We start from the raw sequence: 25,983 nt of genomic DNA on the forward strand, positions 1-25,983 counted from the left end.
AATTTGAAAGATTATAGATAGATTTGAAAGATTATAGATATTGTGGAAAGGAAAAGAAACTGATCAAATAGGAAGGGGCAACTGGGATGAAGGAGAGGAGAGGAAAAAGAAAGAAGGAAGAGGGGAAAATATGTGTATATATATGTACATATATATATATATATATATATATACACACACAGGATAACTAAGATAGTTGTACTACTGATTTCTATTGTTTTATTGAAAGGAACAGTTAATGTTTAATTGTTTGATCAATCTTACATGCCTATATTTGTTTATCTGAGTAATCAATTTGAAGATATCAATATGTGATACAAGAAGCATTATTAATTTCCTGTCACCTTGTCTGCAATTCTGTATTGCTTGTATTGTTTTTGTGTTATTTTGTAAATGTGTGTGTGTCTGTTAATATGTTTTCCTTCTTTTATCTTTAAAATAAAAAAAAGTCTTTAGGGTACAGAGCAAAAATCTTCATCACCTAGTGGAAGAGAGCTCTAAAAGGACACTAAAATGCCATCTATTAAATGTTTGATAAATTGGACCTCATCAAAATTAATAACTTGTTTTACAAAAGATACTACCAAGAAAAAAGAAAAAGCAAGCAACACACTCAGAAAAAAAAATATTTGCAAGAGTCAGTTGAAAAAAGTTTATTCAGTGAGCTTGTACAGTAGCAGTGTGTCCTTGAGAGAAGGTGTTCACTTTGCAGCTGGCTTTGTCTGTGTCCCTTATCTTGCCCTTATGAGTAACAGCACACATTTTGTTACTTTCCTGGCCCAAGATAATGTTTGTTTCTAAGTATTAAGGGTTCAAGAGAAAGAAAGAAAGGGAGAATGTCATAAACAATAATCATGCTATTCAAAGTGAGCCTGCAAATGAAACTTTCCAGTGAGATAAAGAAATATAATGCTAAGAAAGACAGCCAAAAATTAAAACATGAAGCAAGCTCATTTGTGCTACTGAAAACATTACACATTGATGTGTATGGTGTTTATGTCAAATATGAGTAGGAGTTAATTATATTTCATTCATAACTTTTTGTTCACTTAAAATTACAAAATAAAAAGTTGTAAGAGTAATAGAAGCTTCCTGTATTAACTGCTTAAACACTAATTTCCACTAACATTGTATATTATTTTTGTAATTTTTCTTTTTCTGTTATAAGCGTGCACGCGCGTGTGTGTGTGTGTGTGTGTGTGTGCATGCACACTGGTATTTCTAGTAATGATCTGAAACAAATTTAAGATTAAAAATAACCCTTTAACCCAGATAGGTTTAGAAACACTGGCATAATGGACCTTACATTAAAAAAAAAAAAAAAACTAAAATGAAAAAAAAAAAAACCCAAAGTTAACAGCAAACAATACACAAAGGACTACATTTGTTCTTTACTCTCTGGCCATTTATAAAGAAATGTCTCCTCCTACTGGCAATTTTCTATGATGAGATTTCTTTAAAATAAATGTTCTCGCGTCTTTTGCAGGGAGTCTGACCAAAGAAAGGACACACAACTTGCACCAATTTGTACTACTTTTTGCTGTATTTGATGAAGGTTAGTGAGCTTTAATCTAAATTTTGGATTCCTAAAAGAAGTAAAGTATATTATCTTAAGATGGTATTTCAGAATGTGAGTTGCTTCTACTCAGAGGAAGCGTTTATAGAAAACTACATTATCACTCAGGATAGATCCTAAGGATAGGAAGGCAAGATGCATATATTTTGTGATAATATCTGTGTTAGTATATTTTGAGCTGTTACAATAAAATAGTTGAGATGAAATACTTTATAAGAAAAGATTTTTATTTAGCTCATAGTTCTAAGAATCAAAGAGCATGGCACCAGCATCAGCTATGAGGTAAGAAAACAGAGGAGTTGGGTAACAGGTTGGTCTTGTCCCTTCATGAAATCCACCAAGAAAGATTTTTGGCTGTACTTTCTAAATATCTTCTTTTGTCTTCATCTCTTACTAAATGAGTGACCTCTGGCAAATTCCTTAAATTCTCTGTGTCTATTTCCTGAAACCTAATATTGAAATAATAGTAACTTTTTTCATAGGATTGTTGTAAGATTTAGGTGATTTCACTGCAGTACCTTGAACACAAAATAGGCCATCAATAGTGTTAGAACTTCTGCCTCTTCCTTCTAAAGTAATCAACAACCATAACAACGTTGCTATTTCCTCTCTCCTCTCACCCACCTACACCACCGTTTTCATGACTGAGGCTCCCATCATATTTCTCCTGAGTAGTCTCCCAGACTTTCTGGGCTCCTAACACTCCATTGTTATGATAACAGCCAGAGGAATTTCCAGTGCTCTAGCTCTTATTGATTTTAGAGAAGAGGTTAGGAAGCTTTCAAGATCTGGAATTTCATTTCTACAAGTACAGGAATGAAGCAATTATGGCAAGAATAAGGACTGACAGCCCTTTTTAGGGAGTGATGTTCATTTCCTTCCTTTTAAATAAATCAGCTAAGTGCTTGCTTCAGCAGCACATATGCTAAATAAACCAACAAATAAATAGAATGAAATCCTTATGGCTAAAACTAACCAATATTCACCTTTCCCCTAGTTATCATTTATCATTATTTTTTCTCTGCTATTGTCATTAACAAACATAGAGAGATATAATCAGTGTGAGCAAGACATGTCTACCTTTGATAGTTGTCTTCTTCCTCTCACTGATTTGGGAGAATAAGTCATCTACCTACTTTGCTGACAAAAGTGCTTTTAGTGTGAGTAGTTTTTGTCCTAAGGGAGATATGTGAGCTTTCTGTTGCTGAAAAAAAAAACTTAAAGGAAGAAAGACTGATTTTGGCTCACAGTTTTAGTCCATGGTTGGCCTGTGATAAGGCAGGAACATCATGGTGGACGGGTGTAGAACAGCAAAGCTGCCCAGCTCATGGCAGCCAGGAAGAATAGGGGTAGGAGAAGGTCTAGGGACAAGATATCCCCTCTCTGGTTGTGCCTCCAGTGACCTCTACTCCCTCCAACTAGATCCCACCTCTTACAGTTTCCACCACTTCTCACTTGTGAACATATCAATCTACTGATGCAGTCAGATCCCTCACGATCCAGTCATTTTCCATAAACCTCAGCTCTGAACATGGATGCACTGGGGGACCAAACCTTCGACACATGAGCCTTTGTAGGACGTTCCAGATCCGAACCATACAGAAGCGGGAGAGGGTGGTCATTCATGACTCAGAGCTTCACTGACTGTATTTTTCTTTCTCTCTCATAGGGAAGAGCTGGCACTCAGAAACAAAGGGCCCTAGGACACAGGCTTCAGATTCTGCATCCACTGGAGCCTGGCCTAAAATGCACACAGTCAATGGCTATGTAAATAGGTCTCTGCCAGGTATGTACACGTCTGCTTAATAGTCCTCAGCTTTTCTGAATTCAGCACAAGAGATATCTTCTCCAGGTCTCAGACTGCACTGTATCCTAGTAGAAAGCCCACTGTTGTGGGCTTTAATGTTGTGAAGATCACCTGAAAATGAAGGCCTGCTCCTGGACACAGGACTCACTACCAGATTTCTCTATCCTTTTGCTTAAATATGCATGGGAAATCAAGGATGAGCATACATTTATGGATGTCTATGCAGAAATAATATGCAAAAATAAATGAAGAAAAAATAATCCTAGAGGAGAAAGAGGTAATGCTAAGAACAGAAGAGAACTTGCCAGAGCTGATTTTCACAACTATTCAAGATGTGGCATCAATAAAGTAACAGCAGGGTGCTGCAGAAAAGAACCAATCAGAACAAGAACATGCTCATAAAAATCAGAAATACAATTGTCAAAATACAAACTCAATAGGAAGTAGGTAGGGAAAATGTTCCATAAAGTAAAACACAAAGAAATGTTGAAAATATATTTTAAAATAGGCTTAAAATAAGTGACAAAATAAGAATGTTAAGAAATAAGAGATACGGGGCTGGGGATTTAGCTCAGCGGCAAAAGCGCCTGCCTGGCAAGCGCAAGGTCGTGAGTTCAGTTCCTGGTACCAGAGAAAAACCAAAGAAAAAGAAATAAGAGATACAAGTCTTCTTACTGAAAATTATCCATCACGATAAAAAGGAATCTCACACAAAATTGTTACTGTGGCATTTCAGCATACAAAGACAAGACATAAAACTTTGGCTGGGAGCGACAAGCCATACATGAAGAACTAAACATAGGGCTTCTTAAAAGTTCTAAGGGAAAGACTTTTTGAGTTACATTTTTGGCAGTTTGATTTTGGTGGTACTGGGAACTGAACTCAGGACCTCCCACTTGCCAGGAAGGCGCTGCACCACTGAGCTAAATCTCCGGTGAGCAGTTTGAGTTTTCAATTAATTTTTATTGGTGCATGTTTACCATACACAATGATCTCATCCATCATAGGGAATTTGTACCTGTACATAATGTATCTCAATTCTTTTTCCCATTTTCCTCTCCTCCCTTCAGTCCTTTGCCCCCCACTCCCTATTTCCAAAATTTTGTTTGCATTGCTTTCCTTCTATTTTTTAAAAATCCCTATTCCCTTCTTTCCTTTCCTCCAACCCTTCGCCTGTTCCCCTTCCCATTTGAGCATTTTCTTCCTACTTCCCAATATTTATCTTGCATTTTAGTCCTAATTTACCGTCTGAGTTTCTCACACAAGAGAAACAATACAATATTTAAACATGTGTGTCTGATTTATTTTATTTAACATTTTGATCTTGAGATTCATCCATTTACCTAGAAATGTTTCAGCTTTATCCTTTTCTATGGCAGAGTAGCACTCCATTGTATGTAAAAACCACATTTTCTTTATCCATTCCCCAGCTGATGGGTGTATGGGCTGTTTCCAAGATTTAGCTACTATCAATTGTGCCATAAACACGCGTGTGCATATATCACTGTGGTATGATGCTTTTAACTCTTCTGGGAAGATACCTAGAAGGGGAAAACCTAGGTCAAATGGATTTTCTACTTTTAGTTCTTTAAAGAATCTCCATCATGATTTCCATATTGGAAGGGTTCCTTCTTCCCCATAGCCTCTCCAGTATTTGTTATTGGTTGATTCTTGATGATAGCTATTCCTTCTGGAATGAGAGGGAATCTCAGTGTTTGAATTTGCATCTCTTGAATGACCAGTGTTGTTGAACATTTTTTCATATATTTATTTTCCATTTATAGTTCTTCATCTGAGAAGTGTCTAGTCATTTCAAATGCCCATTCTTTGCGTTGTCTCTTCACTGTTTTGGTGGTTTATTTTGCTGTGCAAAAGCTTTTTAATTTGATGTGATCTCAGATGTTGGTTCTTTGTAATATTTCTGTGCAAGCAGGGTTTTGTTCATAAAGTCTTTGCCTATACCAGTGTCTTCAAGAGTTTTACCTACTCTGTCTTTTAGCAGATTAAGTATTTCTGTCTTAATATTTATTTATTTATTTATTTATTTATTTTGTCTTTTTGAGACAGGGTTTCACTCTGCAATTCAGGCTGGCCTTGAACTCACTTTGTAGCCCAGGCTGGCCTCAAACTCACAGTGATTCTCCTGCCTCAGCCTCCCAAGTGCTGGGATTATAGGCATGTACTACCATGCCTGACCTGTTTTAATATTTAGATCTGTGATCCATTCTGATTTCAGTTTAGTGCATGGTGATAAACATGGGTCTATTTTCAGCCTTTCGCAAGTGGCAAACCAGTTTTTCAAGCACCATTTATTAAAGAGGCTACCTTTCTTCCAGTGAAACTGTTTGGCCCCTTTTTCAAAGATAAGGTAGCTGAGTGGGTTTGGAGTTGTTTCTGCATCCTCCTTTCTGTTCCAGTACTGTTTTGTTTTGTTTACAGTACCATGCTCATTTTAGCATGGTAGCTTTATAGTATAATTTCAAGTCAGGGATTGTGATGCTGTCTGCGTTGCCTCTGTTGCCCAGAATTGTTTTTGCTATTCTGGGTCTCTTCTGCTTTCATATGAATTTTAGTATTGTTTTCTCTAATTCTATGAGGTATGCAATTGGTATTTTGATCAGGCTTGTAGTAAACCTGCGTAACAGTTTTGGAAGTATGGCCATGGGAAAGATTATTTTTAACCTGTAATTTTTAACTAAATGAGGAAACAGCTTTGGGAACAGAATACTTCTTTTTCAGAAATAGAAGGACCTAGAAGCCAGTGACTATGCATTGGAGTAAAAGTAGAAAGTAAATGAAAGAATTTGGGTGATCGAGCAAACCAAGAGAATAATGAAGGATGAGGAGGGTCTTTTCTTCTTAATTATTTTCTGTACTCGTGCTGGTAATTCCATAGTGAATATGCATAATTTTAGAATTAAAAAAGAAATTAATCTTTAATACATTCAAGATGTGGCTATCACATAATTTATAGTATAATGGAGAGACTGATAATAACCAAATACTCATAACAACAAATGCAAAATTATAAACCAAGAATTACTCGGAAAGAAATTTACACAATTATTTATGAGCACATAACAAAGGAATCTATCCCAGACTGGACTCCCTGAAGAAGTACCACTTGAGCTGAGCATTGAAGATGTTAACTATATCGCCATAGTTTGTGTTACATTGGATATAGGAGGTGACAATCGTTACAAGGAAAATTCTCACCTGTATAATTGAATCTTGGATGGTGCCATTCACTGAAATAAGGAACTCTGGAGGAGAATGAGGTGATGAAGACTGCATGTCCATTGAGTTTAGCAGCATGATGATCACTGATGAACTTGGCAAGAGCTGTTGGTTTGATAGTAACCCCAACTTCCTTGGTATGTTTGTTTATGAGTTAAGGTAACAAAACTTGCATGGTCAGTTTGTCCATCTTGCCCTAGCAAGTGTTTTCCGTTTCAAATTCTCTCCTTCTTAGCAATAGCCGTCTTATTTCTATTTTACAGGTCTGATTGGGTGCCACAGGAAATCAGTCTACTGGCATGTGATTGGAGTGGGCACCACCCCTGAAGTTCATTCAATATTCTTTGAAGGTCACACATTTCTTGTGAGGAACCATCGCCAGGCCTCTCTGGAGATATCACCAATAACTTTTCTTACTGCTCAGACACTGTTGATGGACCTTGGACAGTTTCTACTCTTTTGTCATATACCTTCCCACCAACATGGTAATATCTTAGGTCTTTAAAATGAGTATTATTTTTAATGGAATTTATTGGACACTGCAGGAATATAGTGTGTTGCAGAAGGTGCCATTATAGAGTCAGAACTATGTTAGACCTCACCTGAGACCCCCTAGTTGCTAGCATCCAGGGTAAAGATTTTACCTGGAATGTAGGAGGATTTGAGTATTATTAGCATGGGTGGATTTTTCATTAAATGTCAGTGAGAGAAGAGAGATAGTCTAAGGATGAGTGAGATGGGGGAATGAGGGAGGACAGTATGTCATTGGTTTTCTTGCCTGGTCCCATCAACCATGCTTCAATACAATGGAAAGAGGGACTACAGGTTGTAAGTGAAGATATGTTTTGTTTTCAACATTCTAAAGCCTAGACCAAATTAATTCCCCATCTCCACAGGCACCTAATGATTTCTGTGCTTACTCCACTGGGTTGCCATACAAATTGCTAATTTAATACCAGTTTATCAGGAAAATATGGTCTCTGTTTTTAATTTGATAGGCTCAAAACCAGTTTTAGAAGGGAAATATTCATTCATGTATTACTAGAGCAAATTAATGAATTTTACAAAAAGGTCCAAAACATATATGGACAGCCCAGCAAAAGGAAAATGGCAAAGATAAGAGAAAGAAACCAACCAGTACTAGATAGTCCATATAAGAAATCCATATAGGAGTGTGGCTAAGAGGAGTGCTGGTGTGGAAAGGGGGGCACTTGGGGCAAAGTCTTGAAAGCCCAAGAAGAGAAGAAGTCATGGAAGTTAAGGTAAAAGGACTTGTCAGAGTCTGACCCTGTTTGGTTTGCCTGACTCTAGCTGGCATGGAAGCTTATGTGAAAGTAGACAGCTGCTCAGAGGAACCCCAGCTAAGGATGAAAAAGGATGAAGAAGAGGAAGATTATGATGATGATGATCTTGATTCTGAAATGGATGTGTTTAGGTTCGATGATAACTACTCTCCCTTTATCCAAATTCGCTCTGCTGCCAAGAAACACCCTAAAACTTGGATACATTATATCGCAGCTGAGGAGGAGGACTGGGACTACGCTCCTTCAGTCCTCACCTCTGATGACAGGTAAGCACCTTTATTTATTTATTTATTTATTTTTTTTGGTTTTTCTCCGGTACCGGGAACCAAACTCACAACCTTGCGCTTGCCAGGCAGGCACTTTTGCCGCTGAGCTAAATCCCCAGCCCCGGTAAACACCTTTAGAGTCTTGCTATTACTCTTGTCCAAACCCAAAATGTTCTTATTGTTATTCAAATAAAATGCTTAGGATGTGTTTAAGGGTTAGTACAGGTATAAAATCAAATGGCAAGAGCATTGTGTTAGTCAGCTTTCTGGCACTGTGGCAAAAAAACAAAAAAACAAAACTAAGATAAACAACTTCCAGGAAGAAAGGTTGATTTCGTCTCATAGTTTCAGAGGTTTCAGTCGTGGTCGCTTGGTCACTTTCCTTTGCGCTCGGATTGAGGCAGAACATCTTGGTAGGAGCATATTTTGGACCAGGCCAGGAAACAGCAAGATGAAGTAAAAGGGACCAGGTGTCCATAGATCCCTTTCAAGGCTACACCCCCAGTGATCCAACTTCTTTCCACTCAGCTCACCCTCTAAGGGTTCTTCGCCTCCCAGTAGCACCCCGGGCTGGGAACCATGCCTTCAACACATGATCTGTGGGGGACACTGAAGATCGGACAGTAGCAGTTATTAACCTATTTGGAGACCACCACAGTGAAGTGTGAGATGTGTTTGTACTGTGTTTTTCTCATTCTTGTCTGGATGAGATCAGATCAACTGTTTTATTTTTTATTATTTTTTAAACAAACAAGAATTTATTATGTATTAGTAATGCATAAAGATCTGTTTTAGAACTGAATTTTTTGGTGTATCTAAGATTTTTTTTATCCCAATGCCTTATATTTTTGTCTCTCCAGCAGAAGTTATAAAAGTCAGTATTTAAACAATGGTCCTCAGCGAATTGGTAAGAAGTATAAAAAAGTCCAATTTATGGCATACACAGATGAAACCTTTAAGACCCGGGAAGCTAGACAATATGAATCAGGAATCCTGGGACCTCTACTTTATGGTGAAGTTGGAGATACACTGTTGGTAAGTTAAGGAAAAGACTCGAGATTAGGTAAGAATCCAAAGTCTGGAGGTTTTGGGTTTCTGCAGTACTTCATAATTCAGCTTGTTTCCAACGGACATGATGTTGTAAAAATTATAAATGCTACAGAAATAAGTGCTGATTATATATATTTTAAATGAGTATCTAGGGTAAAATTTAATCTGACACTGTAAACCAACTATTCCTTTGAATTTTGCACTGCTTAGACTTTGATAGATATCCTTCCAGAACATTTTTTGTTTTTTATATAATATAGGAGTCAGAACACTACAGCTTGTGGACTAAATTCAGTTTATGATCTGCTTTTGGACAGTTTGTGAGCCCAGAAGGGACTTTGCATTTTTAAAGGGTTGCAAAGAGAAGAAGAAGACAGGGGAAACAGGATGGAGAATACGTGATAAAGCCTAAGGTGTTTACTATCCAGCCCTTTCCAGAAAATGTTTGCTGATCCCTGATCTAGGGTATTAAGAATCTTTAAAGAGCAGGTAAATAGAATATTCAATGAACAATGGTTTAAGTGAATATGGGTTTATTTTCTTCACAAGAATGGAGATTTGGTCCACTTCATGATAGAAGGTATGTCAAAGAATTTGAGAATCAGTCCCAGACTGACAATTTACTTTTCTAGTTTAACAAAGGAAGCCACAAGACAATAAAATCACATCTTTAGTGTACTGAATGAGAATAATTATTAATCTTGCAAGAATTTTTATTTTATTGGCAATTTAAACCAATGAAAGACATAAAAAGTTAAAATGTAGAGTATTACAAGGGAATAATTATCTTGGTGAAATTTCAAAAACCTGCTTAAGGTTAGGACAAGACAGAGCCACCTCTATTTAATGCTATACTGGAAATATCAGTGAGTGTTCTTAGGAGAAAAAAAAAGAAAATTTTGATATTGGAAAGTAATAAACAAGACTATTATGGGCTGGGCATGTAGCTCAATGGTAAGGCACTTGGGTAGCATGTGTGAGGTGCTGGGGATTGAACCCAGGGCAATACATAGGGGACAAACATAGATAAATAAATAGCTGTTCTATAATAAGAAATAGGCTATGTGGTGGACTTATCAAATGCGTGGATTTTAAGACAAGAGTGCAAGTGGAAGTTAATTTTTCACTGTCATATCATACAGGCTCAGATGTAGAGGAAGGATTAACATCTTCTGGGCCTTCCTTGCTGTCTCCGTATCCTGTTTTCCTCCTTTCCTTTCAAGTCTTTGCATCAGTGCAATCCTCCTGTCCTTACTTGGTGCTATATCATCAACTGCCCTCCTAGTCACGCTTCTTATTTTACCGCTTGAATCCCTATTGGCCTCTCTTCTCTTAGGGAATTTAGTGACCAGATAAAGGAAAAACCTGAGAGGGAGCAGTGTCTTCTCAGTTCATGTGAAAAGGCACAGTGAAAACTTCCAGAAGCAATTGAAACAATTTTTAAAGAAATGGAAAGAGGCCTTTAGTATGAAACCTAAATAGCTGTCTAAACAATTGCAGAAAAGAACAAACATTTTGAACATTGACTAGGCTCAAACTCCTAGAATGTAAGTACACGCAGCTTTTGCTTTTCTGGAGATAGGCTACAGTTTTCTCGTTGGTCCTAGTTGTCTTAGGATTTGCTCTTATATTTCATTTATACTTTCAGATTATATTTAAGAATCAAGCGAGCCGACCTTATAACATCTACCCTCATGGGATAACTGATGTCAGTCCTTTGCACTCAAGGAGATTGCCAAAAGGTAAATATGACCACATTTTAAAAAATTTGTTTCTATTATTACATGTTTGGAGTTCATAATGATTACATATGCCTAACACATACTAACTCTTTTCACACCTCCTTCCCTTCCCTTTCCTCCACCTGCCCTCCATCTCCCGGCCCCCTTCCCATCTGGAAAAGACCTACGTCCCTGTTTCCTATTGTGTATCTTTTTTTTTGCTTTTTAATTTGTTTACAGTTTGAGTTTCTCATATAAGAGAAACTATAAAGTATTTAAGTTTGTGTTTCTGATTTATTTTGCTTGACATTATGGTTTCAAGATGCATCCATTTTCATACAAATGACTCAAGTTTATCCTTCTATATGGCAGAATAGTACTCCATTGTGGATAAATACTATGATTTTTTTATCCACTCATCTGTTGGTGGACATGTAGAATTCTTCCAAAATTTAGCTATCATGAATTGTTCCGCTATAAACATGGGTGTGCGTATATCACTGTAATATGATGTCTTTAACTCTTTCAGGAAAGCCCCTAGAAGGTGACTAACTGGATCAAGTGGAATTTCTAGTGGCAGTGTTTTGAGGCTTCTCCATCCTTTATAGTGGTTATACTAGTTGACATTCTCACCAGCAACGTAGAAGTGTTCATTTTCCCCCACAGCCTCTCCAGCATTTATTATTATTTGATTTCTTGACAATAGCCATTCTTTCTGGAGTAAAATGGAATTTCAAAGTTGTTTTAATTTGCATTCCTGTAATGACCAGAGATGTGGGACATTTTTTCACATACTTATTGACCATTTGTACCTCTGAGAAGTGTCCATTTGTTTCAGCTGCCCATTTTTTGACTGGGCATTTTACTTTGGGGAGAGGTCTATTATGGCTTGTGTCTAGCTGTCCCCCCAAAGCCTCACGCAGTCATACGTGGGGCTTTGAGAGGTGGCTGCATTTAGAGTGTGTGACACTGGGATTGATTCATGGTGCAATGCTAGGCTCAAGGGTGTGAGTGCCATGTGCTCTAAGGACAGGGAGCCTGGAGAAGATACAAGGGACAGAAAGTGGCCTGTCACTTGTAGCTCACTTGCTTGCTGTCTTCTGCTTGCCTTGCTTTTCCATGGATTGTTTCTCTCCTGCGATGCCCCTCTGCCATGCCACCCTGCCCTGGAGCCAACTGACTATGAGCTGAAACCTCTGCAAACTGTGAGCTCAATAAACATTTCCTCCTTTAACTTTGGGTGTTGAGTATTTTGTCTCAGCAATGAGAAAAGTAACTCACATAGAGTCTAATTATTTTATTTCTTTATATATTCTGGACAATAGTCCTCTGTCTGAGGAATAGCTGGCCAAATTTTTCCCATTCTGTAGGTTGTCTCTTCTCACTCTGTTGATTATTTTCTTGGTAGTGCAGAAACTTTTTAATTTGATATAATACTATTTGTTGATTCTTGATATTATTTCTTGTGCACTTGAGGTTCTTTCCAGAAAGTTCTTCCCTATGCCTATGTTTTCAAGAATTCTACCTATTTTCTCTGCCAGCAGATTGTTTCTGTTTTAATATTTAGATTTTGGATCCATTTTGATTTTAGTTTAGTACATGGTGAGAAATATGGATATACATTCAATCTTCTGCGTGTGGATAGCGAGTTTTCCCAGTACTGTACCATTTACTAAAAAGGCTATCTTTCTTTCAGCCTGTGTTTTTGGCCCCTTTGCCAAAGATCAGATAGGTGAACGTGTATGGGATTGTTTCTGCATCCCTTAATCTGTTCCATTGATCCAGAAATCTGTTTCGGTGCCATTACCATGCTGTTTTTTTTTTTTTTTTTTTTATCACTGTAGCTTTGTAGTATAACTTGACATCTGAAATTGTGATGCTCCCTGCCTGGATCTTGTTTCCTAGAATTACCTTTTCTATTCTAGGTCTCTTCGAGTTCCATATGACTTTTAGGATTGTTTTCTCTAGTTCTGTGAGAAATGCTATTGGTATTTTGACTGAGATTGCATTAATCTCTATATTGGTTTTGGAAATATGACCATTTTGACAACATTGGTTCTATCAAGAAAGAAGAAATATCTTTCCATTTATTTATTTATTTATTTATTTATTTATTTTTGGTAGTAGGAATCAAACTCAGGACCTTGCGTTTGCCAGGCAGGCACTGTGCCACTGAGCTATATCCCCAACCCCTACTTTCCATTTTCTAATGTCCTCTTTGATCTCCTTTTTCAGGGTACTACAATTCTAATGTAGAGATCATTCACTTCCTTGGTTAGGTTAATTCCTAAGTATTTAATTGCTCTTGATTTTATTGTGAACGATATTGCTTCCCTAATTTTGTCATTGAGTTTATCAGTGGTGTACAGGAATGCTACTGATTTTTGTGTGTTGATTTTTAATCCTGCTACCTTGATGAATTTGGTTATTAATTCTGGAAGTATTTTGGTGGATTTTTTTTTTGGTCTTCTATATAAACAATTATGGTATCTGCAAATAATGATAATTTTATTTCTTTCTTTCCTATACATATCCCTTTGATTGCTCTCTTGCCAAATTTCCCTGGCTAATGTTTTGAGTACTATATTTAATAGGAGTGGTAGTAGTGGACATCCTTGTCTTGTCCTGATTCAAGAGGAAAAGATTTCAGTTTTTCTCTATTTGATATATTTATTTTTGTTTTTTCAAGACAGGGTCTCACTATGTAGTTTAGACTGGCCTTGAACTCACTATGTATCCCAGGCTGGCCTTGAACTCAGGGCAATCCTCCTACCTCAGCCTCCTGCGTGCTGGGATTACAAATGTGCATCACCACGTGCCGGTAATTGTAATATACTGTTGATGGTTTGTCATAAACGGCTTTTATGAGACTGAGATTATGTCATTTTATATCTAGTTTCTTCAGGTTTTTTAAAAAATTATGAATGGATTTTGGATTTTGCCAGGTTTTTTTCTGCATCTATTGAGATGATCATCTGATTTTTGTCCTTCCTTCTGTTTATCTGATGTATTACATTTAGTGATATGCATATGTTCAACCATCCTCCTGCATATTTGGGATGAAGCCTACTTGGTCATGGTGTATGATCTTTTTGGTGATTTACTGTGTTCTGTTTGTCAGCGTGTTGTTGAGGATATCTATTTATTCATTCATTTACTTATTTATTTAGTGTCTGTGTTCATTAGAGAGATTGGTATGTAGTTCTCTCCTTTGGTTGAATCTTTGTCTGGTTTTGGAATCAGGGTAATACTAGCTTCTATGAATAACTTTGGGAATATTCTTTCACTTTCAGTTTCATTAAAGAGTTTGAGAAATATTGATGTTGTAGCTTCCCTGAAGGTCTTGTAAAATCCATCAGAACCCAGGTTTTTTCCGTTGGTAGGATTTTTATTAGTGCTTCAATTCCATTGTTATTGGATTGCTCAGGGTTTTTAAATAATCTTCAGCTTTGGTAAGTCATATATATCTGGGAATCTATCCATTTCTTCTGAATTTTCTAATTTATTGGGGTACACATTTTCAAAGTAGTTGTTCATATTCTTCTGGATTTCAGTGGTGTCTGTTATGATTTTAACTTTTTCTTTTCTAATTGCATTGATTTTGGTCTTTTCTTCCTTTTGAGGGGTAAGATTGGCTGAGGATCTATTTTGTTTATTTTTCAAAGACCTAACTGTGATTCACTGATTCTTTGTATTGTTTATTTAGTCTCAATTTTCTTCATTTATGCTCTGATATTTATAATTTTTTCCTTGTACTAGCTGTGGATTTGGATTGTTCTGGGTTTTCTAGAACCATAAGGTGCGTCATTAGGTTATTTATTTGGATCACCTCAGTTTTTTTCACAGCTATAAACTTCCTTCTTAGGATTGCTTTCTTATGTGCCACAGGTTCTGGTATACTATACTGTGCTGGAGCTATCATTTGATTCTAGGAGCTAATTCCTTCCTTGATGTCTTCTGTGACCCACTGAGTGTTCAGCAGAGTTTTATTAATGTCTAGGTGTTTATAAAATTTCTGTGGTTTCTTTCTTGGTTGATTTCTATTTTCAGTGTGCTATGATATTTGTTAATTTTTTGTTTAGTTGATTTATTTGTGAAAGTGGGAGAGTTAGGTCACTTACTATATGTGTTGGTGTTTCTTTGATAGTTCATCTCCAACAATATTTGTTTAATGAAGTTAGGTGCCCCAATGTTCAGTGCATATATATTTACAATTGTTATCTCTTCCTGTTGATTTTTTCCATTAACTAATATGTAGTGGCCTACTTTGCCCTTTATGGTCTGTTCTTGCTTGAAATTTACCCTGTCTGAAAATAAAATTGTTACCCCTGCTTACTTTTGGGGTCCTGGTGCATTGTATTAGTCCATGCTTGGTAAAGTCAGATGTAGAAGAGTATAAGACGTCTGTCTGCACACTGGAGACCTGAAGGATCCAATCCATAGCTTGGAGCCCATGGCAATGTCCCATCCAGATCCACATCAGGAGGGTGAAGGATCCTCAGTGGGAAACCAAAAAACCTGCATCAGAGAGGCCCAAGGGCCAGTGCTGGAACCTGAAGTGTATGCGCCAAAATTCTGCAGGATCTGAGCCAGGAGGCTGAGGGATCTGCACTGGAAGCCAGGAGATGACGTCCAAGATAAAGACAAGGGTCGAAGCTGCCCTGAAGAAAGAAAACTGCCAAAGCTCCTTGGAAGAAAAACTACTGAAAGTCTCTCAAAGAAAAGCAGCTGCAATGAAGCTCTTCTAAGGAAGATCAACTGAAAGCCTTCCTTCAGGTTCAACTTTTATACCACTTTGACAGCCATGCTGACTCAAATGAGCTGGGCATTCCAACTCAAACTGACAATTAATTAATTAATTAATCAGCCACCACATGCATGGAATATTGTTTTCCATCCTTTGATTTCTAGTCTGTGAATTTCTTTTTAGACTAGATGAGTCTTCTGAATGCAACAGACCATTGAGTTTTTGTTTTCTGACAGTCTGTGAGGACATTTACACTGAGAGTTATTACAGAAAGGTATTCAGGTGTTCCTGTCATTGCATTCCTTTTGTTGACTCCTTTGTTTTTCCCTTCTTGTTTAACTACTTGCCTTGATATATTCATTCCATATAACTTTTTGGCTTTGCTGGCTCTGTTATCTCTAGGATATTCTTGAGTGTTTCTTGGAGTCTTAATTTGGTGTTTAAGAATGTCCTAAGACGTTCTTTTTTATGGAATGTCCTCATTTTTCCATCCAATTGAAAGATAGTTTTTCAGTATATATTAGTCTGGGTTGGGAGTTGTTTTGCTTTAGGGCTTGAAACACTTCATTCCATGTTCTCTTGGCCTTTAAATTTTGTATTGAAAAGTCTACTGTAATCTTAGTGGATTTAGCATTATAAGTGATTTTTTTGCTTTTCTTTGATAGCTTTTAAGATTCTGTCCTTGTGTTAGAGTCCTGAGATATTGACTATGATGTGTCATAGGCAGCTTCTTTTTTTCTTCACAGTTCATTTTATTAAATAACTAATTTATGAAGTCAAACCAGTCCATTTGGCTAATTAGGGGAAACCATGCTTTCACACTGACTATCTTGGCATAGATTATTCCAGGTATTATTATTATTGTTATTTTAAAGAGAAAAAATATAAGCAAACAATGAAACTGAGTTTGTAAACAGGTTAGTAGGACAATTACAATAGTTGATACATTGCATACTATTGTCTTCATATTAGTTAATCAGAGTACAAGATATAGGCGTGATATCATGTCTAAACAATACTAGCACAAAACATTCTTTTCAAGGAACTGAGATAAGCTAGCTATAAAACTATCTTAACTATCTTGTGTTTTCTTTTTCCCTTTCTTCCTTTCCCCCATTGCAGTTTGTCTTTTCTTTTGCAGTTTTTTCCCATTTCACAATATCTATTGTACATTGCAGATTCTATTTTCTTGTTCAATTTCTCACACTAGTGAGACAATACGATGTTTATACATATGGGTCTGATTTATTTCACTTACAAGTATAATCTCAAGTTGCAGCCATTTACCTATAAAAGTCTCTAGTTTTTCCTTCTTTATGGCTGAGTAGTACTCTATTATATACAAAAACCAAATCTTTTTTATCCATTCCTCTGTTGACTTGCATCTTGGTTATTTAGTATTATTATTATTATTGAGACAGGCTTGAACTCACTGTGTAACCCAGGCTGCCTCAAACTTGCAGTGCCCCTCCTGGCTCAGCCTCCCAAGTGCTGGAGTTACATGGTGTGCCACCATGCCTGATTTGTGCAAGGTATCAGAGCACTCTCATTTATTCACGAGAAAACTGAATGAAAGTAGGAGGACAGATCCTTGCTGATCAGGAAAATTGTGTTAGTGTTCCAACATATCCTGGTTTACAGTGGAGCACTCACAAACCACCTACTTTCTCACCACCTCCCCCACCAGTTTCTATCTGTTTTGTTTTGAAGTCATTGTATTGTGTATGTGTGTGGCTCAAACTGGCCTTGAGTTTGCTCAAGGGAACTTCTCTATTCATCATAGCTATCTGGCATTCTGTGAGCCTTGGTTACCTGTATGTTGAGATCTTTCCAACTAGTTGGAAAGTTTTCTGCAAACAGATTTTTTATTCCTTATATACTATCCTCTAATTTTTCTCAATTTCCAATTAGCCTTAGGTTAATCTTGGCATCATCTAGTTGCTATTGGATGAATATTCCTTGGTCTCTTACCGTTGTTAAGGTTTCTCTGAGTATATCATCATGTGATTCCATTTTGTTCTTGATTTCTGAGACCCTTTCCTCACACTGGTCATTTCGGCTGCTCATGTATTCAATAGAATTCTTTACCTCTGAGATTTCTGTTTGGCCCCTTTTCATGGAGTCTATTTCACTGGTAAATTTGTCACTCCTATTTTGAACAGTTTTGGTCAGCTCTTATAATTTTAAAAAATTTTAATTTCTGTTAGTATATGTTTGCAGTACATTATGATTACATTCACTATGGGGAATTGATGCATGTGCATAAAACATCTTTTTTTCCTACTTCCCTCCCTTTTTGCCAGCATCAGATCATTTATTTATGTTATAAGACCATATAAATTTAATTACCATACATGCAGAATAACAGTCAAACAGAATAAAAAATGTATAAAATACGTAAGAATTATATTAATCGAGGTACACATTTAGATACATTGTGTTGAATTACAACTTCTTTCTCTTTTTTTCTTGTCTGTCTTTTATTTTGCAATTCATTTATTTATATTTCTCCTAAGAGAAACCATGTAATAGTTAAGATTCATTTCACTTAATATTATGGTCTCGAGGTGTATTCATTTTCCTACAAATAGCTCAAGTGTAAGCTTCTTTATGGCAGAGTAGTACACCATTGTGTATATGTACTGCATTTTCTTTATCTATTCATCTGTTGATGGACATATAGGCTGCTTCCAAGATTTACATATTATGAATTGTACTGCTATAAACATGGGCGTGCACATATTGCCATGGAATGATGCTTTTAACTTTTGGGAAGACACCTAGAAGGAGAATACCTCAATCAAATGGAATTTCTACTACTTTTAGTTTTTTGAGGAATCACCACACTAATTTCCATAGTAGTTGTACCAGTTTGCATTTTCACCAACAATGAAGGAGGGTTCCTTTTTCCCTGCAGCCTCTCTCACATTTGTAATTGGTTGAATTTTTCATGATAGCCATTCTTTCTGGAGTGAGATAGAATCTCAGTGTTGTTTTACTTTGCATTTCTTGAATGGCCAGCAATGTTGAACATTTATTGGCCATTTGTACTTCTTCATCTGAGAAGTGTCTATTATTTTCAGATGCTCATTTTTTGATTGGCTCTTCACATCCAAGAGTCTAATTTTTTTAGTTCTCAACATATTCTAGATATTAACCCTTTGAGAAATAGCTGGGTGAAATTTTTTCCCAATCTGTAAGTTGTCTCTTCACTCTGTTACTAGTTTCCTTTGGTATGTAGAAGCTTTTTAATTTGATGTGATCCTATCTGTTGATTCTTGGTATTATTCCTTGTACAGCCAGAGTTCTGTTCAAAAAGTCTTTGCCTACAACTATATTTTCAAAAGTGTTACTACCTCTTTCATCTTCCAGCAGATTAAGGTTTCTGTTTTAATACTGAGATTTTTAATCCATTTTGTTTTACATTAGCGCAAGGTGAGAGAGATGGGTCTAGATTCAATCTTTGGCATGTGGAAAGCCAATTTTCCCAGCACTATTTGTTAAAAGGCTATCTTTCTTCCAGCGAAAGGAACTGGCCTTCTTGTCAAAGATAAGGTAGCTGAGTGTTCCTGGAGTTGTTTCTGCATGTGCATGGAGTTATTCCTCTATTCTGTTCCACTGATCCAGAAATCTATTTCTGTGCCATTACCATGCTGTTATTATCACTGTAGCTTTGTAGTATAACTTGACATCTGGAATTGTGATGTCCCCTGCCTGGCCCTTGTTTCCTAGAATTGCTTTCTCTATTCTAGGCCTCTTCTGTTTCCACATGAAGTTTAGGATTGCTTTCTCTAGCTCTGTGAGGAATGCTATTAGTATTTTGATTGGGATTGCACTAAATCTGTGTAAGAGCTTTGAAACTATGACCATTTTCACTATGTGTGGTTGTGCCTATGCAGGAACAGGGAATGTCTTTCCATTTTCTGGTATCTTCTTCAATCTCTGTTTTTAGAATACTATAGTTTTCATTGTAGAGGTCTTTTGTTTCCTTTATTATGTTAATTCTTTTTTGGGGGGGGAATTGAACTCAGGACCTTGCACTTGCCAGGAGGGGGCGCTTGTGTTATTGAGCTATATCCCTGGCCAAGTTATATTAATTCTTAAGGGTTTAATTTTTATTGATGCTATTATGAAAGGTACTTTCTCCTAATTTCCCTCTTGGTGAGTTTGTTATTGGTGTGCAGAAATACTATTGATTTTTCGGTAATGACTTTGCATCCTGCTATGCTACTGAATTTGGTTATTAATTCTAGGAGCCTTTTGGTGGAATTTTTGGGATCTTCTATGTAGAAGATTATGTCATCAGCAAATAATAATAACTTCTTCCTTTCTCATCCACATTCATTTCTTTCTCTTGTGTAATTTCTATGGTTAATGTTTCAAGAACAGTATAGAACAGGAGTGGTAATAGCAGATATCCTTGACTTATTTCTGATTTTAGAGGGAAAGCTTTTCAGCTTCTCTGCATTTAGTATGATGTTGGCCACTGGGTTGTCATAGATGGCTTTTGTCAGTTCAGATAAAGACCTTCTCTATTTATTTTCTTCAGGTTTTTTTTAAAAACATGAATAGGTGTTCTGTTTTGTCAAATGCTTTTTCTGCATCTATTGAGATGATCATGTGATTTTTATCCTTGCTTCTGTTTATGTGGTGCATTACATTTATTTTGTTACTTTTTTTTTGAGGCAGAGTCTCACTATGTCATCCAGACTGGCCTTGAACTCACTATTTAACCCATGTTGGCCTCAAACTCATGGCAGTCTTCCTGGCATAGCCTCCCAATTGCTAGGAATATAGGTGTGCAGCATCTTGCCTGGCTGTATTACATTTATTGATTTGCTTATGTTTAATCATCGCTGCATTGCTGGAATCAATCCTACTTGGTGATGCTCTATGAACTTTCTGATGATTTGCTGTATTCTGTTTGCCAGTATCTTATTGAGGATTTTTTCATGTATGTTTACTAAAGAGATTGGCCCGTAGTTCTCTTTTTTGGTTGGGTCCTTTCCCAGTTTTGGAATCAGAGTAATGCTTGCTTCCAGAAATAACTTTTGGAGTATTGCTTCCCTTTTTATTTCATTAAAATATTTGAAGAGTAGTGGCATTAGATCTTCTCTTAATTTTCTTGTAGAATTGCAGTGAATCCATTGTGATTTTGTCTTTTTAATTTCTAATTGCAGGAATTTGGGCCTTTTCTCTCCTTATTTTGGTAAAATTGGCTTAGGGTTTGTCTAATCTTTTAATCTTTCAGAAAACCAACTCTTATTCATGGATTCTCTGTATTTATTTTTAGTCTCAATTTCATTAATTTCTGTTCTGATCTTTATTATTTCCTTCCTCATACTTGCTTTGGGTTTGGATTGTTCTTGTTTTTCTAGCACATTGAGGGGCATCATTGGGTTATTTATTTGTACTCACTCTGTTTTTCTGATGTGGGAGTTCACTGCTATAAACCTCCCTCTTAGAACTACTTTCATTGTGTCTCATAGTTTCCAGTGTGTCATACTGGCATTATTATTGGACTATGGAAAGTATCTCATTTCTTCTTTAATTTCATCTGTGACCCATTGATTATTCAAGAAGATATTATTTATTTTCCATGTCTTTGTATAGTTTCTGTTGTGTCTTTTTCCATTGACTTCTGGTTTCATTGCATTATAATTTGATAACAAGCATGGGATAATTTCAGTTCTTTTGCATTTATTAAAGCATAATTTGTGGGCTACTATGTGGCCTATTTTGTAGAATCTCAAGTACCAATGAGAAGAATGTGTATTCTGTTGTTTTTGGATGGAACACTCTGTAGCTATCTATTAAGTCCATTTGTTCTAAGGTTTGTTTCAACTCTGATATTTTTTATTGTTTTTGTCTAATTGATCAATTAATTTATGACAGTGGAGTATTAGGCCCGTACTACAATTGTATTGGTGTCTATCTGGTTTCTCATGTCCATTAGTGTCTGTTTTATGAAGTTGGTTGCACTGGTATTTGGTGCATGTATGTTTGTAATTGTTATCTCTTCCTATTGAATTGTTCCCTTAACCAATATGTAGTGACCTTCTTTGTCTTTTCTGATCAGTCTTAACTTAAAATCTACCTTCTCTGAAATTAAGATAGCTACTCCTGCTTTTTTGTAGGTTCCCACTGCATGGAATATTGTTTTCCATCTTTTGATTTTTCCATCTGTGAGTTTATTTTTGCATCAAATGTGTTTCCTGTATGCTGCATATTGTTGGGGTTTGTTTTTTCATTTATTCTGTCAATTTATGTCTTCTTCTTGGGGAACTGAGACCATTCATATTGAGAGTTATTACTGAGAGGTATTGACTTATTCCTGTCATTGCATTATTTGCATGTTGCTGTTTTCCTTATTTTATTTTTTCTTTTGCTTAGTTGCTCATCCTATCAGGTATATTCATCATTTTTGACTCATTGGCTTTGTTGGCTTCATTTTCTCTTTCTATAATATTGTTGAGAATTTTTTGTAATGCTGACTTGGTGGTCATGAATTTCTTGAGATGCTCCTTGTCATGGAAATACTCATTTGTCTTTCAATTTTGAAGGAAAGTCTTGCAGGATGCACAAGTTGGGCTTGGAAATTGTTCTGCTTTATGGCTTGAAACATTTCACTCCAAGCCCTCCTGGCCTTTAAGGTTTGTGGAGAGAAGTCTTTTATATTTCTAATTGGTTTACCTTTATATGTGATCCATTGTCTTCTTCTAGTAGCTTTTAAGGTTTTGTACTTGTGGTGAATTTCTGGAACTTTCAATATAAAAAAGTATTTCTTTTGGTTATGGCTATTTAGGGTTCTATATGATTGACTTACCTGTATATTAATTTCTTTCCCTATGTTTAGGAATTTTTCTGCCTTTATTTCTGTGAACAGATTTTTTTTATGCCATTTGTGCTATCTTCTGATTTTTTTACCTATTCCAGTTATTCTTAGATTAGTCTTTCTTGCATCACCTACAAGGTACTGGATCCATTTTTCAAGTTCTTGTGGGTTTTTTAGGTGTGTTTGAGTAGTTCACTTTTGAAAGTTATCATTGATAACTTCAGGTTCTGAAGTTCTATCTTCATATTGGTCAGTTATGGTACTCATACTTCCAATATGATTTTTAATCTTCTGGATTTCTGATTGAAACCTTTTCATGAGCTCTAAGTCTTTGGTAAACTGGTCATTCATGTTTGCATCATTTCATTTAACTCATCTGGGTTTTTATTAGTATCTTCTAAAAGCTCCTGCATCTTTTTGGTTATTCTATTATTTAATCAACTATATCATCTCTAATCCTCCTAAGTATCTCTTTGAGCTGTTTTCTAATCTCTTCTGTTATCCTTTCCATTAGTTTAAGCATGTGGCTTATGCTATTCTGCCTCTGGGTTCCTACTGTGTTGGTTTCAGGAGAGTTGGGAGTTTTGGGGGGCATTTTGTTGCCTTGTTTACTCATGTTTTCAATTGGTTTATTTATTTGTTTGTTTCCTTGTGTTTTGTGCTGTTTGTGCCTGCTTAAAGTCTAAAAACTTTGTTGCTAGTATAGAGTTCTCTTTAGTTGCTTTTCAGTGATGTATGTTGGGTTATATAATCCTTTGCCACAGCTCCAAGATCTGATCACCTTGGTTAATTTGGAAGAGGAGTATGCAGTGTAGTTTGCCTAGCGAGCAAGTTCTTTGGGAATATACTCTAGCATTATTAAAGTCACAGATGTAATCTGAATGTTAGTTTACAGAGATATAGCAACAATTACATTCCTGTCAATAACAAGTAAATCAGTTACAGTAATATCATCCAAGACAAACTGGATATTAACATACCATAAGAACCAGTTATGTACCATCCTTAGTCCTAGAGACAAAAATCAGCAATTATGGTGTAAACTCTAAGACAACCCAGTTATTGGCTTACAACTAATAAGTACTAAATGCAACAGCTGTATCTCTGTTCATGGTAGAAAAGAATCCAACAATAATTTTATAGAGTTAACTATCAAAAGAGTAACAAAGCTTTATGGTTATACCATCGAAGATGTGGGTTTGAGGGCTGGGAGAATGCAATAGAAAAACTTTTAAACCTTAAACTCAGGGATATGAGAATGAGAGAGAAGTGCCATAAAGGATCTTATTGGGGAGTAGAATTATATTTATAAAAATAGGTAAAGGTAAGAGAAAAAACTGGCAAGAAATAAAAGATAAAAGAAAAAGAGGGAGAAAATGAAAGACATTATATAGAGAGTAAAAATAAGGAAATAACTAAAGGGAGAAGAGGAAAATGTAAAGCAAAAAGAACAAGAAGTAAGAACAAGAGATAAAAGCAAGGAAGAAAGACAAAGGAAAATTCCCCAGGCCTCAATAAGCTGGTGAAGAAGAAAAGAAGAGAAGAAAGAAGAGCAAAAAAATGAAACAAGAAAAATAAAATAAAGCAAAAAGCTAAAAATAACACACATAAAACAAAAATATCAACAATAAAAATGAAAACAAAAAAGAAATTTCTCTATGATTTTGAACGTGTGTTTTTCTTCCAGAATCTACAATTTGGGGGCAATATCCAAGTCAAGATATATTCCTGCTCACGCTGGTAGATAAGGATGGTAGTCAGACCCTAAATCTCTGCTGGACGCGGGCCCCAGCATGTAGCAGAATTAGGGCAAGAGTGCCAATTCTGTGACTTTCAAATCCAGAGCAATTCAGGCTGAGTCTGGCCTCTGACTGTGGGGATGTGACCTGTATATCCTTTATTTTTAACCCTTCAGAAAGTCTCTTGTCATCCTGATCATGACTCCCTGACCACCGCTGTCTCCAGTGACAGTTTCTTACTTTGAGAATGTAACCCTCTGACCCTTCAGTTGAAGTCATCCCGTGGCTGCTCCAAGTCCCAGGCTCTAACCCTTAACCCCTCCCTGGAATGTCATGTGACCAGACACTCTCTCCAGCTGGTAAGGCTGGTGCTTGGACTAGAGTCACTCACCAGATGTTGCAGGGCACAGCATCCACCAGTCTGTTCTAGCACATCGTTCTTCCCTGAAGGTCTCTGGAGTCCCCAACTTTCTCTCTGTTTCCGTAGATTTGGTCTTCTTTTCTCATGAACCATGATCTAGGAGCTGGGGTAAAAGTACAGATAGTCCCTCACCTTCTTCTCATTGTGTTCCTGTCTCTTCAGTTTCTCTATGGGTTTTAATTTTCCCGTCATATCTTTCCTGGGTCCCAGGGACATACTATCATCTTTTTTTCTTCCCCAAGTTGTTTTTTTCCAGTGTTTGGGTTCTGAATCTTAAAGTGGCTTTCCACTCCATTTTTCACCTCTTATAATTTTTTTATTGTTTCTTCTGTAACCCCATTGTTCAGTTTAATTTCACTATTTTCTGTATTATGTCATTCTTGATCTCACCAAATTGCTTTGCTGCCTCTTTAATCACTTTGTGGAATTCAGCTATCTGATGTTTGATTTCCCCTTCGATGTGCTTTTGGAGAATTTGGAGTTTACCTTGTTTTTTATGTTCCCCTGTGTGTGTGTGTTGAGTATTAAAGTCACAAAGAGTAAGGAGAATTTTGTGTTTATATGAGGATATCTTTAGTTAGCTTCTGTTTTCCAGTGGTGAGTTCTTGGCTTTGTCAAGGGGTATTGTTTACCACTTCACCTTATTCAATTAAGTTGGACTCTGTTGGTGTGTTTTAAGGAGAGGATTTCTACTAGTTATAACAGTGTCAACAGATCCATCCATCATCAATTATAAGCATTAAAACTTGTTTTGAAAGTTATACCCTTTTATCAATACCCTTACAGACTGTATTATACTGCTGTTTGCAGTTCATCTGGAATGTGAACTGTGGGAGGAAAGAGGGGAAGGGAAAAAGGAGCTGTGTCAGTGGGAAGAGAGGGAGGTAAGAGAAGTGACAATATGTGAAGAACAGACAAAACGTTAAACTCTGTTGGAATTATTTTTGTAGCGGGAGTAAAGCACTAGTGTTGAGGGGATTTGACAGAGTATTTGTGTGGGCAGGAGGAGGTATGCAGATGACTGGAAGTGTATTTAGAGATTGAGAAAGGCTGTGAGATTGTTGGTACATGTTTATATACTTGTTCCTTAGTTTTATGGATCTTGCTTGCCTGCAGATACAGATGAAGTCATAGCATTAATAACAACTAAAGTTCTGCTGCTCCTGGCCCCTGCTCTGTTGGTGCAGAACTTCAAGCCCCAGTCTAAAGCTACACCAGGTCAAGGAATCCTTAGGAAGTGTCTCACATAAGTTAGTAACCAGTCCCTTGGTGTATTTTTG

General features: G+C 36.6%; 1 protein-coding gene across 9 annotated transcripts in view; it reads left to right on the top strand.

Annotated features, from left to right (window-relative positions):
* The window catches only part of F8 (coagulation factor VIII, procoagulant component), a 141,416-nt gene that overhangs the window by 38,217 nt on the left and 77,216 nt on the right, over window positions 1-25,983 (top strand). For 6 of the 9 annotated variants that reach the window (XR_001232543.1, XM_013509994.1, XM_013509997.1 and 3 more), the window contains 6 exons: window positions 1,487-1,555; window positions 3,246-3,362; window positions 6,884-7,105; window positions 7,932-8,190; window positions 9,051-9,225; window positions 10,889-10,982. Coding sequence is in view for 8 of the 9 variants with exons in the window: in XM_013509994.1 (XP_013365448.1) it covers window positions 1,487-1,555; window positions 3,246-3,362; window positions 6,884-7,105; window positions 7,932-8,190; window positions 9,051-9,225; window positions 10,889-10,982 (936 nt within the window). In the remaining variant the exon portion in view is untranslated. The remainder of the gene's footprint in view (window positions 1-1,486; window positions 1,556-3,245; window positions 3,363-6,883; window positions 7,106-7,931; window positions 8,191-9,050; window positions 9,226-10,888; window positions 10,983-25,983) is intronic. The other 3 variants (XM_013509995.1, XM_013509999.1, XM_013509996.1) reach the window with 2 other exon arrangements.

Source organism: Chinchilla lanigera, unplaced genomic scaffold (genome assembly GCF_000276665.1).
Source record: "Chinchilla lanigera isolate Chin_1 unplaced genomic scaffold, ChiLan1.0 scaffold00193, whole genome shotgun sequence".
Taxonomy (NCBI): Eukaryota; Metazoa; Chordata; class Mammalia; order Rodentia; family Chinchillidae; genus Chinchilla; species Chinchilla lanigera.